At 39.2% G+C, this 17,010-nt stretch overlaps 1 protein-coding gene across 2 annotated transcripts in view; it reads right to left on the minus strand.

Annotated features, from left to right (window-relative positions):
• ACO1 (aconitase 1) overlaps nucleotides 1-17,010 on the minus strand; it is a 56,247-nt gene that overhangs the window by 12,987 nt on the left and 26,250 nt on the right. For both annotated transcript variants that reach the window (XM_063180993.1, XM_063180994.1), the window contains exons 2-10: nucleotides 11,857-11,980; nucleotides 9,955-10,123; nucleotides 7,637-7,774; nucleotides 6,242-6,311; nucleotides 5,955-6,138; nucleotides 2,850-2,989; nucleotides 1,723-1,894; nucleotides 1,181-1,281; nucleotides 79-195 (exon numbers count right to left, since the gene is read on the minus strand). In XM_063180993.1, coding sequence (XP_063037063.1) covers nucleotides 79-195; nucleotides 1,181-1,281; nucleotides 1,723-1,894; nucleotides 2,850-2,989; nucleotides 5,955-6,138; nucleotides 6,242-6,311; nucleotides 7,637-7,774; nucleotides 9,955-10,123; nucleotides 11,857-11,953 — 1,188 coding nt within the window. In that variant the 5' untranslated portion in view covers nucleotides 11,954-11,980. The remainder of the gene's footprint in view (nucleotides 1-78; nucleotides 196-1,180; nucleotides 1,282-1,722; nucleotides 1,895-2,849; nucleotides 2,990-5,954; nucleotides 6,139-6,241; nucleotides 6,312-7,636; nucleotides 7,775-9,954; nucleotides 10,124-11,856; nucleotides 11,981-17,010) is intronic.

Consider the following 17,010-nt stretch of genomic DNA (forward strand, 5'->3'; position numbering starts at 1 on the left):
CAGAATGTAGTTCCTGAACACCAGACAGCTTTTAGAAGCATGAATTAATTTGTTTGCCCAAATGTTCCTACTCCCTACCTTGGCTCCCAGACAAGTTTCAAAGTCCTTTTTCATATCTGACACAGCAACTTTGTCCTGAGGTCTTTTTGGTCCACTGCAGCAAGGCACAACAGTATGGAGATCCAACTCAACAACCTGTTCAAGTAAGATAAACAGAGAGTGGTTGGGCACTGCCTGATAAGTTGAAGCCAGGTAAGTCACAGGTATGCTTACCTCTGCTGTTGAATCAATGCTAAGTCTGCATATTGTTATTATCAGAAATTATTGAAAACACTTGAGAATGGGAAGAGTAGAAGAAAAGAAACACTTCTAATTTTAGATGCTGCCAGCTCACAGGTATGGCTATCAAAAGTACTAAAGTTATTGAAAAACCCAATGTAACTAAAGCATCTAAGCATTATAAATTATTTTTTAATTTGTCTTTTCACATGCTAGAAGGAGGTTAAAAAAATCATGTGAAGAGATACTAGAACTGATACAAAACAAAGCAGACTATTCATCTACTCCTCATCCATCTTCCCACTTTGTTTTCGTAATGTGCTACATCCTTCCAAATCTACTAAGATTTTTGAATAATCATGCAGACCCGAATACAAGTTACAACATAAAATTTTACAGTAGAGAAAATCAGAAATATTCTGGACTTTCCTGGACACAGAGTAAGATCCTAATTTTCTTGCACAGAATAATTAACTGTGTGCTTTGTGATTACCACAGAGGGTTTCTAAGGGTCCTGATTCACACTGTAAAATAACTGACTGAACAGAAAAAAACTCCATACAGGGCTTACACACACAACATCCACATTATCTCCACAGCTACAGTTCAGTGTACCCTTCAGTCTAGAAGGCCTTCTCAAAGCTCCATTGAACAAAACTGAAAGAATCTGCACCAGCTGGAGGTCAACTGAGAGCCAATCTATACCTACATCCAAGTTTTCACACCTGAAGAGCCAGCTGTCTCACTCCTTTGGGCCTTAAAATAAGACAGCTGTGCAGACCAAAGCAAAAGACAAGGAATCCCTTGACTATTTCTTAGTTTCTGTGAAAAACAGATAATTGTTGCAATAAAATAGAACAGGGCATAAAGCAAGGAGCCAGAAAACAGAGTAGTTTCTGACCTGTGTGAAGTCCGGATCCTGAGAAGAGTTCGTGAAATCTCTTAGCATTCCCACAGCCTCAAGATACCTTTTTGTGCACATAACCTTCTCTTTGTCACGGCCTAAAATGAAAGCCAGATACAGCAAAACCAAAATGCAAGTTAAATGGAGGAATCATCATCTGACAGGATAGAGCAAAAAAAGTGCATAACAGGCACGCTGTCAATAGCAATACAAGACTCTTTCAAGACAAATATTAGAGATCCACTAAAAACAAACTGATTGCACAGACTAAGTGGCTTTTGCAGAACAAAATCTTAGTTTCCTATTTTTGTCATCTGGACAATCTAGGCTCAGATTTTTGCCAGGCTGCTGTAAGTCCAACACTCAGCTCCTTCTAAACATGCATCCTAATTGCAAAAACTAGTCTCAATAAGGAAATACCAAGAAAAAAATGAACTGAAGCTCAGAAGGCTTCACCTGATTCAATTCCACTGCTAATGTCATATAAACCTGGCATCCTTTCAATTACCCCTTAACTTACGGTCTCTTTTTATACTCACCAGTTTGTACCAGGTACCCAATGCTAATATCATCCACTGGAAAATAGGCAGCTGTAGCTCCATACTCTGGACACATATTGGCAATGGTGGCTCGGTCGGCAATCGACAGCTGGGCAACACCAGGACCAAAAAACTCCACAAATTTACCCACTACTCCAACTTGGCGAAGATGCTGTTATAAAAATACAGTGCCTGTGTCATTACTATGTTTCAAAAGACATGAGCATGTCTGTTATGAAATCTAGCTTTTGACTCAGAAATCTCTTGTGAGGATTTCTACAGCCATTTGAAACCAAGAAGTTTTTGCTAAAATAATTAATGAATATGAGGACATAGAGATGTAAAGTTTCAATAATAAGATACAACATAGGACCATATTTCTTTGAAAACTTGCTCTTCCTTTCATTTAAACTAGACGGCCTTGCAATTGTCTTTTTCTCAACATGATGTTCTAAGAGGAAAGAGAACTGCGTGGGGAGTTTTCACACAGCAAACCCAGGAAGATAGAAAAATAGGGAAAACCAACTGCATAAGTACATGTGAACACACACAACATTTGAATAAAATGATGAAAAAAGTGTTGCCTTTTCCCTTTTGAAGGTCTCTCTGTAGACAGTATTCCATGATGAATTTCTGTACCAGATTTCTGACTTCCAACAACACTAATGCTGACCCAGTCCCACTCTTAATTCAGTGACAATGCACAGTTAGTAAGCATGTTATAAATATATGACAAGAGTCAAACACCTGCACATGAAATAAATAAGACTGCAATGCTTACTGTCTGGTTTCCAGCTTTTATATTGCCTAATTTTAAGTAGTGACCTCAAAAAACAAGTCATCAGGGTTCTTTTGAGGCAGAGGAAAAAGTGTTGCTCCAAAACACTACTGAATTCCAAAATACCCCAACATATATTTTGTGTGGGTTCTGGGAAACAGATTTGCCTAAAACATGTCCTTAATGAGCTGAATCCAATCCACAGACAGTGATAAAGGTTTTTAAAAATTCAAAATGGCTACCTGGAAGCACACATAGGGTTCTTACACATTCTGTACAGTGGCTCTGTCTTACAGAATGTGTTTATCTCTCAGCAGTAACATCAAAATATCAAATCTTGATAATTTACCTTGGTAATGGTGAGCACAATGTCAGTGGATGTCACCAGTGGCTGAGGGTTTCCTACCAGCTTATAGCCAACCACCTCAGGAAGCACCATGCTGATCGGCTGTCCCAACATCACTGCCTCTGCTTCAATGCCACCCACACCTGCACACAACAGGAGGACAAAATGTGACTATTCAGAAAGGTAATAACATGTCAGAGATAAACTTGTGAAGTCAATTGCCTGATGAGTGCTCTATTTAAGGTGTGAAAGGGGAGAGAAACCATACAGTCTGAGTCTTCTGCTAAGAGACATTCCTTGTCTCGCTTCTGTTCCTGCAAGGTTGGGCTTTTAAATTTCATTTAGTTTCATATTTTCATCCTTGTTCCTAAGCCATTAGATACTATGTGAATCTAAGAATGCTTGCCTTTTACAAGAACAGGTGTAAAATTTTTACTTAATATCTTAAACATGTAATGCAACAAACCAAGAACCACTGACATGGCACTGAATATGTGCTGTGAGTGAAACATATGCAGACCATGATTGCTGGTCACCAAACAAAAAATCAGAAATTATTTTGAAAGAAATAAATGTTACTAAAGAATGCTAACATAAAAGGTACTTGTTAAGACAGAAATATTTTCCCTTATGTCCACTATGTTTCAGCAGGGTTTAGGAATGTGTAGGTGGAAACCGTTGCATAAGCACACCTTCACTATCAGAATTCCAGCTACTAGTTAATATTGCTAATTTATTATGGTAGCATATCAAGATGTCATAGTCATATGCAAAATAACAAAGCCATGATGTTTATTATCTAGCAACTTAGCATTAAGCAGCCAAGCCATCAAGCAGTTTTATAACTTTCTGCCTGTAGAAAGTCCCTCGTATATTTATCTTCTTCTCTGAAATGTCCTTCTGCCTTTTGTTTAGTATAATGAATACTAAGCTAGGAAAAACTGCCTGTAATAGCTGCTTATGAATGCCAAATCACTACTCCAATCTTTTTTCCCACTTAATCTAAGAATAGTTCTGAAAAATAATTTCTAACTTCTTTCATTCAAAATTATATACCTCTGTTAATTTAAAAGATAATGCTGTGACAGAACAAATCATGTGGCTCCTTTCACTGGGTGTTGAATAATTCAATTTACATTTAAGTAAATTGAAATAACTGACTGACTACCACTGACAGTCACAAACCAAGTTCAACATCACCAGCCTCTGGAAAAAATGTTGGATTCAAGAATATGCAAGAATTTAAGCCCATATGCTATAGACTCTGTCCAGCCATACTTTTCATATTCTGGAGAAAAACTGAAGCTAAGTGTCGCTATAGGACACGAAAGAATACAAGCTCACACCGCTGTTCTCAAGGTGAAGGTGAAGAAAAAAGGGAAGTTTATTTTCTGACTCCAACATTTACAGTTTTCTAAAAGTGACAGTGGATTGGAGGGTGACAGTGCCACCTCTCCAATGACACTGGTCAAACCAACAGTCCATCAACTCTCTCCTCTTCCATAAAGGAATGCAAGACAATGAGTTATTTACAGAAAATGTGTGAGAAAGTTCACTACAAGAATGTCAACATCATAAGGCTTAGAAATTCTTTAAAAACCAGGATGACAGCTAAGAGCTACACTTTTCCAAGCAGCTTTTAGTGCTACAACTTCATCTAAACGATGGCTCCATGCATATGCTGTAACCAAATATAGAATAAAGAGATGTGCCTAATCCCAACGGTGTCATGCTTTAGATGCATTGAAGTTGTTTACCTTTGTATTCTAAGCCAGAAACTCTTTCAACCTTGATTCAGAAAATTTCAGTCAACCAACACTGCTGCAGTACAAGTGGTGGGTTATTAAAATCAGAAAGTCCTACCATATGTGGTGCTCAAGCACATTCATGAACAGCTAACAAATACTCTTTAAAAACACAGTGTGTTCCATATTTGTACAACAGCTGCTTCAATAGTGCTCCTATCACTATATCACTGGAAAACAAAGGCTCAGCTGAAGTCTTTGCTACTGTATGGGATGACTACAAATACTTTGACTCCATAGTTACCTATTTATTCAATAATTCGAGCACTTCCATTCACCACAACAAGGAAAAATAAATTATTTATACCTATTCCTGTAACAAATATTGTGCAGAGAACTGGTATTAGAACATCACAGCTATGTTTTACATAATGTCCTCTCCAATAATTTAGTCATTCAGATTTAATTTTCAGTACCTTCCACCTAACAGATTTGTATCTGCAGTACTTTTTGGATAATCCAACACCTTCAAAGTAGCAAAGTGACACAAGAAAAATTGGATGGTCAGTGATCTTCAATTCTCTTTTTTTATTTAATATTTTTGTTTTCTACTTCCTTGTCATTTAAATGCAGAATGGAAAAGAATATATAAAAAAACCCAAACAAAGCCAACAACATGTGTAGCAGAATCATCTGAGGCAGTTATCAGAAAGGGGAGCTTAGTTACAAAGTCATATAACTGTAAGAAGCCTTATCAGGTTACTTGCACTTGGGGTTAGGCTATGTAAGTGTGTCTAGCTGGCACAAAACCCACTTTTCTTCACAGCAGCCCATACACTGGCATGGTTTAGATTTGTGACCAAACCAGTGTTGATAGCACACCAGAATTTTAGCTATTGCTAAGCAGTCCTTACACAGCATCGATGCTTTTTGTTTTTCACCCTGCCCCTCAGCAAGTAACCTGGAGTGGGAAAAACACTGTGAGAGGTACAGCCAGGACAGCTGAAGAGAGCTGAACAATGAGACATTCCATGCCATAAAACATCAGGCTCATCCCCAATCGGGGAGGTGGGCTTTCCAAAGTAGCCACTGTCCAGGGACTGGCTGGGCTTTGGCGACTGCCTTTACATCACTTCTTTCATTTCCTTTCCCTGCACTCACGCCTCTTCAATTAAACTGTGTTTGTCTCTAGCCATTACTTTAATCTTGCATTTGGACTAACAGTCCTCTTCCCCATTGTGCTAGCAGGAGGAGGGAGGAAGTGACTGGGTGGGGGTGACCTGCCAACCAGGATCAACTCACCAGAGCCCAAACCACAGCTCCCAGAGCCAAGAGACTGCTCACAGTACACTGCTGTACATACCCCAGCCCAGCACCCCCAAGCCATCTATCATGGTGGTGTGTGAGTCAGTGCCAACCACGCTGTCTGGATAGTAGTAGCCATCCTGATCCATCACCACTCTTGCCAAGTACTCCAGGTTCACTTGGTGGATGATCCCAGAGCCCGGCGGAATAATCCTGAAGTTTTTAAAAGCTTGAGAGCCCCACTGAAACAAAAGGAATTAAAGTAAAATATTTTCAACATGAGCACTGGAAGAACTTTCATACACTGAACTTTTCTCCATGAAATAAGATTATTTTTGTCAATACCTTTAAGAATTCAAATCTTTCTTTGTTCCTTTCAAATTCCAGCTCCTGATTTTTTTGCAAGCTGTCTGGCCTGCAAATGAAAATTATCAGCTGTCAGAACCAAAATTACCATGTGAATTTTCTATCTAGTCAAAGGTTGAAAGAAAAGAAGATTTATTAGCTAATGTGAATGCTGATCCATTGCACCATTTTAATATCACTACAGGCAACCAATTAAAAGGATTTAGGAAATCTTAAGAGATAACACCTGAACTCTGCTCCAAATGTGAATACTAATCTGCATTTGACAGGCTTAAATACTGTAGCCTGGGAAAAGCAACACTGCATGTTAATGAAATGTGACTTTTCCAACACCAAAATCAGAAGGAATCAGCAAGGCAGTAAAGGAAACTGGAACACAGCTGTCCTGCAACTTCCACATTTGTGGTCACTATGATAGAGTGGTGTCTGAAGACCCTGTGTTTCAAAACAGTGTTAACAAATTCTTCACTTCAATCAACTGCCTAACTTGGGTCTGCAGAGTTTGAAAGAACTGAAGCATAAATCTGACCAATGTTCTCTATATGAGAGAAAAATCTCTATTTTCTTGCATATGTTTATGAGGTTAACAGAAATAAGACTGTGACAAAAAATCATGATTTGTAACTGCATACCAAAAAACTACAAGCTGTAAGGAAAGCAGCATAAAACATGCAATTGCAGGATCTGTTTGGAAGATTAGTTCAGCGGGCCCATATTTATGTACCTCGGAGGGCAGAAGGACCTGTATACAGAGGTCTTTTATTTCACTGTAGGTCTAGTGAACCTTAGTGCGTCTTTGTATCTTTGTCCTCATCATGCTGAGGATTTAACAGCCTTTCCTGAACTCATGAGGGCCATAGTAAGCAGTGCCTCATGCTCTTCTGCTTGGAGGCACTGAAGCAGAAAGCAGTTCCTCAGAACTGAGCATAGTGTAGATCACCTCTGTTCTTAGAAAAGTGAGGAAGAAAGGATGAATGAGAACATTTCCTTTCTTAAAAACCCCTATAGGGTCAAAAAAGTGTACTAGGGAAAAATGCCATTTCTGAGCGATTAACAGTAATGCAAGCATTAGTAAAGTACAATAAACACAGGCCTGGAATGAGTCTGTTTCTATCAACAGTTTAGTACAGGCTTTTGCTGCTGATAGATACACCACAGATAGAGAAAATTCTCCCCCCAACTCACCACAGCTGATACAACAGTCTAACTTTAAAATTTCCTAGTATTTGGAATGTTGTAGTACAAATGCTACCAGTATGCTAGCATTGTATGCTAACATACGTATATTGTAGTACAAATGCTAACCAGTAGAACTACCTTGATTCAATTGACTTACTACCATTAAGAAGTAAAGAGTGATTTTTTTATTCTTACTGCCTGTTAAAATCCACCTGAATGGAGTGATCTATCACGAGATCAGCAGGACAGATAGGATTTATTTTTTCAGGATCCCCACCAAGTTTCTTCACAGCATCACGCATTGCAGCAAAGTCAACCACAGCAGGCACCCCACTACAACAGAAACAAAATAGGCATGGTGAAACAATTTGGAAAAGAGAAAAAAAAAACAAAACAAAACAAAACAAAACAAAAAAAAAAAAAAAAACCAAAAAAAAAAAAACAAAAAACCACAAAAAAAAAAAAAAAAAAAAAAAACACAAACCAAAAAAAAAAAAAAAAAAAACAAACAAAAAAACAAACCAAAAAAAACCCCCAGTCCTGAGATACAGAACAGACATACAGAACAGACAGCTACTGTCACATACAAAGCAAACTGTACTCCGTTTTCAATGTAAGCAAAGAATGAGTAGTAACCAGAACTTCTGGAATTTCAACACTTGACTTGTCTAAGAGATCATACACTTTTCAATATTTCTTTTAACACAGCTTCTGATGCTTCTCTGCCCACACATTCTCAGTTTTCTCCTGAGGTATATTCTACCACAATATCTTCAACCAACCTGGAAAACCCTCTTACTTACCTATCTGATTTTGCTGGGTGCTAAAACAAAGAGTTCTCTGATGTGCTCTTAAGGACCTGGCATCAATGAGCAACCCACTGAAAAAACTACATTTCTGCAAGAGCATCCCAAAGCAGTAAGGGTTTCTGTTTTTAACTCTGACCATAAGGAAGTCATTACAATTGTTTTTAATATCAGAAACCACGCAACAACAGCAGTAAAAGGCTTTTTGGTTCCTACTGAATTTTACCTCGAAAATCTTGAATAATTACCAAAAAATAAACAGCAAAAAGGATCCACATTATCTACATGGACACAATTAATTGATATTGTTCAGCAGTTTGACATTCCAGGATAAGCTTTTTGTGAGAAAAATAGGAAATTCTGTGTTATTTTACCTATGGGAATTTGAGGGGAGGGTAGGAGAAAACAGAAGAAGAATTATTTAGTCAACTTATGAATGTTATTACAATTACAATTAATATGGAACAGACACAGTATCCTTCTACAGTCTTAGAACAACTAAAGATAAATACAGAATAATCCTAACTAGGAAGTTAGATAACTCTAAACCAGGACAACCTGAATGTAATTGTTGCGTGGCTTTTGGAAAGTTGCCACAGCTGCCTTTTTCAAAAAGGTCCTCAGAGGCCTGTCCAAGAGCTCATTTTCCAGGAATGCAGTTGCTCTGCAGAGTTGTAGGCACATTTTTAAAACTCAGCAGGAGTAAGGGGCAAGGAAGAAGAGCAGTAACAGAAGGAACAACGATTGCTTGGAAGTTCAGCTTCCTCTCAGCTCCAGTTTTTCAAAACATTAACAACAGCTAGTAGATGAAGAATAGCTAGGAAATGAGCACTTCTTTAATTTGAAGTTTTGCCAATTTTTTCTAATGTCTTGAAGTTGAGCTGTACTGGGTCTCTAGCACTTTGAAAACTGCTGTGAAAATGCATAACAGAGATTATGACAGCTAAGACACTCTACCATTGAGGAAGAAAATTAACTGGCAGTGTAGTTGCACTGGGCTTACCATGGATGTACTAAAATCTTTTATAAAGACAGAGGACAAAGATACCAAGAACAGTGAGTAGATTTGGAAGTCAAATGCTGTATTAGAACAATTAAATGCTATTGTTCCACCTGAAAATTGAATTTCCACATTGAACAGGGACTATTATATGATTATTACTGACATCTGAGGACTCACTGCTATAACAAGGCTCATTTTTTAGAGTCCATTAGGTAGGAATCTCAATTTGCATTTCTGGGAAAAATAATATGCTCATTTTTTCAGGAGCAGATAAGTCTTTAAAAATATATTTATAATAGCACAGATTTAGAAGAGGAAGAAATTATGTGGGTTATACATGAGAACTGAAATAGGTAGAAAATTGAAAGCAAGAACCCCTGGGAACAAAACCAAACAAACAAAAAACAAACAAAAAATGTGAGAGAGACAGAGAGAGAGAGAGAGAGAATAGACAAAGAATAACTTCTAAACACTGAACTTCCTCAATTGCATGCAATTTATCAATACCATTTTCTTCCCCCGTTTTGAAGTTTTGTGAAGACATTTACTTCTTGATCTCAGAAAAGTTTTTTTCAATGCTCTTATTCTGAGTGTTTGCCTCTCCAAGTGCTATTCTTTCCCTCAGCTCACCCCTCCACCCCAAGCTGAGCATTGCTGCACTCTCAAAAGACCCTCTTCCTTGCTTTGGAGACCATCAGACTCACGTGAAGTCTTGCAGAATAACTCTTGCAGGCTTAAATGGTACTTCAACATTCTTGTGTTGCATCACTTTCCAGTTGAGAATATTCTCAACATCTCCTTTCTTCACTAGGAACTCATCACAGTTACGGATCGCTGCTTCCAGGAGGATTCGGATGGAAAATGGCAGGCGAGCTGCATGGGTAAGAGGCAAGAAACAAACTCAGTGCTTACCTTAGGGCATTTGTCAGCAAGTGCAAAGTTCCATGCCAGGGGCAGACAGGTCCTCATTTTCTCTCAAGGCTTTATTCCGATTATCCAAACCACTCTTCCCACCTCCAGCTTTGCCAGGAGGTCAGTACTAACTGACCTGTTCCACTTGATGCTCTCAGCAGGTTTGTTATCTCAGTTCCTGTGACACACTAGACATCTTTGCTGAGGGACTTTTCCATCCCCCATAGCACAGCAACCCTGAAAACATGCTGTGCTCATCTTGTTTTTCTGCAGTTTGTTCTCACTCTTGTCGCTGAATACAGACATATAAATTCACCAGGAAAAGCATAGTTTTTTCCCTGCCATGTTGGAAAGCACAGCTTTAGTGGTTTATGCAGTCCCCTCATCTCAAGAGACGGAAGATGAAACTGAACGAAAGTCAGACTGTGCACCTATCAATCTTCTTTCACTTCAAATCAGAAATATTTAAAGATGATGACACAAAATACTATTGGAGCAGTCCTGACAGCTCTACTGCAAGGAATGGGTGTGAAGAAAAAACCCAAACACATCTCAGTCCTTCCTCCTCCAGTCCACTTTAATAATACTTGTTTGATTGCCTCTCAAAATATTCACATTTTAAAATCTTTTGAGAAGTTTGTTCCAACTTTCTACAGAGGGCTGGCCTCAAGACATAAAAGTCAATCTCAGTGAGACCTCATCAGTGCTGTTGTAAAAAAACAACATCTATTATTCAGGACACAGTAATTCAGAACAATTTGAGTTGGTTGTTGTTGAGAGTTTTGTTTTGGGGGATTTTGCTGATTTGGGAGTTTTGGGTGTTATTGTTACTGTTGTTGTTTGGAGGTTTTTTAGAATCTTCTCCTGCCCTTCCCTGCTAAGCTATTCCCTTTTTTTGCTGAATAGTGAGAATTGCATCCTTTGTCCTTTGAAGAATCTGGAGTTTATCACTCTTGGAATCCTGGAATGGATCAACTGGTAACACTGAATGTGTATCTGTCTATTCTTTAAGACTCTCCTCTGCTTTTCACCCACCAACACTGACATTAACTGACTGGTTGCATATTGGAGCCCGTAATGGACATGTGATGCTGACATTCAGAGAAAATGCTCCTCCTCTTGTTCCCTGAATTCTCCTTAATCACCTGTCCCCTTTTGAAACACCAAGCACCCACCATAGATAACTCTAAGGTATAGATACTCAGGTTTCTAAGTCACAGTCAATGGCACAGACACAAAGATTTTTAGCAGTACCACTAAAGATTTGGGAAATGTCAGAGGAACTAAGGAAAAAGCCTCCTCAGAAAGGATTCTCTAACCACTACTGTTTCAAAGCTGAAAAATCTTTTGGTTAAGTTCAGTCTACATATCAGTGTTAGATCCTTTCCAGCCTTTAGCAGTATAAGAAAACTTGTGCTCTTAGTTTTGCCTAGCTCTCCTCAACCACTCAGCAAAAACAAGACTGCTGTGGGCACAGTATGCTGAGGAAATATTGTGCGATACTACTGCGATCTTGCCAATATTTCTGTCATTCTAAATTTCCATCATTAAATTTTGCTAAAATTTTGTTTCCAAGATTTGCCTTTTGAATTCATAGTTCTCACCAGAGACCAAGTATCATCCAATGTGGTCAAGTCTGTTCAGGTTCTATTCATCAGTATTAACAAAATGCTTCTCTTATATTATCAACGTACCATATCTCACATCTTCCAATTTGCTCAGATTAAAGAATTTCTTCAGAGGCTCTTTTGGGTCCAGTGGCTCCACAATCTGTACGAAAGGGTTGCTCATGGTTGTTGAAGGCCCTACTTAGTGTCCCTAAAACAAAAGAAAAATCAAGGGCATTTTCATTACATTTGTCCTTCATACCAAGTACATGTCCCAAGCCTACAATGCATCTATCCCATACACAAAGGCCTGTACCAGAGAAAAAGGTACTGTCAGTCATCATTCCCTTTCCACCCCAAATCTACTCATCCTCAGAGATAAAAGGTCTCAGAAAAAGACAGCAGTATTGTGAAAAATACAGATATACCACATGGCTTAGAATCACAGAATCTTAAAAGCTGGAAACAACCTCTAAGACCATCAAGTCCAACTGCTAACTGAGCACCACCACACCCACCACTAAACCATGTCCACAAGTGCCACACACACACACATCTTCTGAAGATGAATCCATCACTTCCCTGGCCAGCCTATTCCAATGACAGGAATATATTTTTCCTAATATCAAATATAAACCTCCCCTGGTACAGCTTCAGAATCTGTTTCATCCTGTCACTGGCTGCCTGGGAGAGCAGACTGTCCCCACCTGGCTACAGCCTCCTTTCAGAGAACTGTAGAGTGGTTAGGTCTCCCCTGAGCCTCCTTTTCTCCAGGCTAAACAACCTCATCTCCCTCAGCCACTCCTCACAGAACCTGTGCTCTGACACCTTCACCATTTTTGTTGCCCTCCTCTGGACACAATTTCATAAAGGAAATTCAATGTCTTCATTATTCTCTTCTTTATGCTGCTTCTAGACAGCCATTTGTGCCTCTGTGACTTACAAACCACCATGACAACACAGTTTCATTTCTAAAGTGTGTTGTGGTTTAACCCCAGGCACCAACTAAGCACCCACAGCCACTCCCTCACTCCTTTCTGGCAGGAAAAGGAAGAGAATCAGAGCAGCAAAATGAAAAAACTCATGTGTTGAGACAGAGGTGGTTTGTTAGATAAAGCAAGATCTAGACCTGCAAGCAAAGCACAACAAGGAATACATCCACCTCTTCCAGAGCAGTTCAGCCATCTCCAGGACAGCAGGGCCCCATCACGTCTCATGGTGATTTAGGAAAACGAACACCATAACCCTGAACCATCTCCCTCTTCCTTCTCCTCACAGCTCTGTATGCTGAGCATGATGGCACACGCTGTGTGACACCCCTTGGGTCAGTTGGGGTCAGCTGTCCCAGCTGTGTCCCCTCCCAGCTCCCTGCACACCCTCAGCCTCCTCGCTGGAGGGGTGGGTGAGGAGCTGCAAAGGCCTTGGCTCTGCCTAAGCCCTGCTCAGCAGGAGCTAAAACACCCCTGCCTTATCAAATGTATTCCCAGCACAGCCCCATACTAACTGTTAGGGACAAAATTAACTGTATCACAGCCAAAACCATCAGAAGTGGCATTGATCTAAAGCTTAACTGACAGACATCTACATTCAAAATTAAAAACAATTTAACAAAACCAGAAAACACTATTATTTCAGACATAAAGTATTATAGACTAAGATTATAAATGCTATCAGAGACAAAAAGAACTCTCCTAATTTCAGAAAGATTTGTTAGGGTCACCACAAAAAAAAATTTACATAGGCTCTACTGTAAATGTCATTTTAGTTTGAGATATTTTCTTTTTCTGTTGTTGCTTACCGATTTACCGGTTTTGGTGGCTTAATGGTTTGCTGGATAAAGCATTCCTCTGGGACCTAGGACTTTTAGGTTCACATACAGAAATTAAAAGGCCCTAAGATAATCCCCATTGCAAGGCCAACCAGCAGCAAGGGGCCTAAATTCACTACAGAAATATCTCTTAATGTCCAGAAAAGGTTACCCATATACAAACTACTTAATGGAACACTTCCTAGGACACACTGAAGACCTGAACTCTGCCCAAGCCTCTTCTGGAAGCACTGGCTTAGACCAACACATGCCAAGGATCAAGCTAACAATTTCACAGGGAGAACAGTTCTCCTGCAGTGCCTGGCAACATTCCCAGTCACGATTAAAATTTTTTCAGTAGAGAGATAACCAAAGGCCTGATTTTCAGATCCCTTGTTTTCCCAGAGACAGACTATTCCTGTCTTCATTCAAGTACCATTATCTTCTCTTGCCTCAGGTTTTCAAACAAGAAAATTCACAACAAGGCAGGAGGTACACACGACAGGCCTTGGAAACTGGTGCAAAAGGATGTGCAAAGTCCAGTACTTGTTAAAAACAGACACAGCAAGGCCAAAGAATTAATTTACTTATCTCACCTGCTAGTTTCACACAATGTTCAGGAAATACTACTATGTGGAACACAGTTATGGGGGGTTTTTAAAGTATTTTCCAAATTCAGGTTTTTTCTTAGAAGACCACCTAAGAGAAATAGCAGAAATGGTAACAAAAGAAAGTCCAGGGTGTAAAGCAGCAAGATAATGTAGGGAAAGAAATATTTGCAGAATTCTTTCAAAGAAAAGAAAATAATGGAAGTTTCTAGACAAAAAGCTGAATGCCCAGGGAAGCTGGAAGGTCGGCAGACGAACAGACTGCAAACACACACACAACCTCAAATGTATCATCTCTCACATTTCCACTGACAAGTTATTTCTGAAACTCCTTTTCCCAGCTTTGCAAATACTCACCCTGTACACAAGCCCCTAAAGTTTTAGGTGTCATGATCTTTAATCAGCATGAGCTACTAGCTATTCCTCTAAGCAAACTCTGCTTCTACAACTGAGCATTAACAAAATTAATTTCTTCCTTCCTCTTCTTGCCAGCTACCCTCCTGTTAAGATTTACTCTTTTGCATTCCACTTTGAGAACTTTATTTTATTCATATCAATTTCTCATGGGAAAGTTTAAGAGTAGCCATTGATAGAAAATATTCGGATATCCCCTGACAGATAAAGCAGATCATTAATTTGATATAACCATGAGTCCACTATACTCAGTTCACATATTCTTATCCAAGTATAAACTGCACTTTGGACATTTTCCATCCAAGTCCATGTCTTGGCAAATCACAGCAGAAATTCAAGATGTTATGACACATTATCTACATGTTAACATTACTTTATCAGACATCACCCTGTTCCCTGAACAGCTCACGGTATGAGATACTTCAGTACAAATCTCCTCTCACCAGTGATTTATACAAATAAGCCAAATTGTTGGCTAACCAAGCCCTAATCACAAATTCTTTTCATCTGCCTAGTCACACTGACATGAACAACACTGTCACAAAACTGGAAGCCATTCAGAAATACCTGAAAAGAGGTAAAATCTCTAGAAAAAAATACCGACTAGCAGCATTACTGCAGTAAATTTCACAAGACAGGGAAGCTCAGTCATACCAACTACTATTTCCACACAGTAAATTATAAACCAACTTGCCACAGCACACAACTCTAAACTAGTGATTTGTCAAAAAGAAATCTGGGGGCGATACTCTGCACACTGAATAGACCAAAACTTTTGAAGTTGTCCTTGGATAGATACAGGTTAACCTTTTTATTAACTTGATACACATTAGCAATAGATACAGGTTAACTTTTTTATTAACTTGATACAGGTTAATTTCTGATTACAACAAGGAATGTTTACTCGTGTTTTGCAGGCAAACATGGGTGAGCAGACATCTATCTGCCTGGAACTGGTGCAGCACGCAGGGTCACACACGCTGACCACGGCCAACCTGTGACCACATCGATACCTGCTCAGAAATACCAAAACAACCACTTGACCTTCTGCCCAACAACCTGAAAATCGTTTGTGTGGAGATTACACTAAAAAAAAAAAAAAGGATTATTCAAACGTGAAAATGCAGAATAGCATTTAAAAAGGAGCATCTCATTACTGACACAGACTCATAGAATATTACGAGTTGGCAGGCACACAAGGATCACAAAGTCCAAGTAAATGGCCCATATGATGTTCTGTTTCACAACCCTGGCATTATTAGCACCATGCTCTGACCAACGGAGGTAATCTCAAGATACTGCAACCTCCTTAAAGGGTTGCATGACTTGTATGAAATGTACCAGACAAACAACATTCTGATTTTAGCCCTTCCTTAGTGCCTACTATTGAAAATCTGAGAACACCCACAATCTGGTCCGCACTAAAGCTGATCATCTATGAATCTGAACTCCCTATCAATATTTTTTCCCACTCACCTTGTTACATCAATGCAGTAGCTCATTACTGTGCCACCACACTCAATCTCTTGTTAGAAGACACCTCAATTCACCCAGACTGCACATTAGCTCACCACAGAAAGTCTGATTTCTGTTTTTTCCCTCTCCCTCAGAGAAGCAGAAGTACAGAAAGATTGCAACCGTGAATACCAGGAGGAACAAATTTATCTGGATAAGGCCATAACTTTCCAAATATAAAAAAAGGAAGTAGTGTTGTGCAAATGCAACATCTTGCCCTTTAGGGCAGAGAATGAACCCTTGGCCACAACAGCTGTTTCTTGCTGTTTGCACCCCTATATACGACACAGTTCAAATTTCTCTGGAAACACAAGCTTTACACTGTGATACTCTAAGAAGTCTTTTTGAACAAACAAAGTCTTAGTACAACACTCCTCACTTCATCTGTATTGAGTGTGGCACCAAACTCAGCTTTTACCACGGACACTTCCGATGCTCACCAGCACCAAAAGATCATTGCAAAGATGCCTGCTGGCTGCACTGTCTGTGGTTATCTCTGTGGCGTCCTGAAGGACACATCCTTTGATGATCGCGACATAAGAAAATGTGCACAAGTCCAAGGGGACAGAAGAAAAAGGTGTCTGTCCATCCTCTTCCCTTGTCTTCTCCTATTCGTTCATCAACTACATCAGACACATTCAAAGTACATTAAAGTCTCATGGGGATTGCCATAAAAAGGTTTTAAGTAAGAAACTGATATTTTTTTATTAAAAAAAAATAATAAAGGAGATTTCAAGGTATGTTTTATGTGTGCTTTCAAATCTCCAGCTGTTGGACCTTTCTGAGTATCAAACATAAACACAATACTGGTCACATCTCAACAACATTGATTGGAAAAGGACTTGATTCAGTTTAAACCACATTCTTGATTGACAGGGACTCCTTCACTCTACTTCA

This window comes from Melospiza melodia, chromosome Z (assembly GCF_035770615.1).
Source record: "Melospiza melodia melodia isolate bMelMel2 chromosome Z, bMelMel2.pri, whole genome shotgun sequence".
NCBI classification, from domain to species: Eukaryota; Metazoa; Chordata; class Aves; order Passeriformes; family Passerellidae; genus Melospiza; species Melospiza melodia.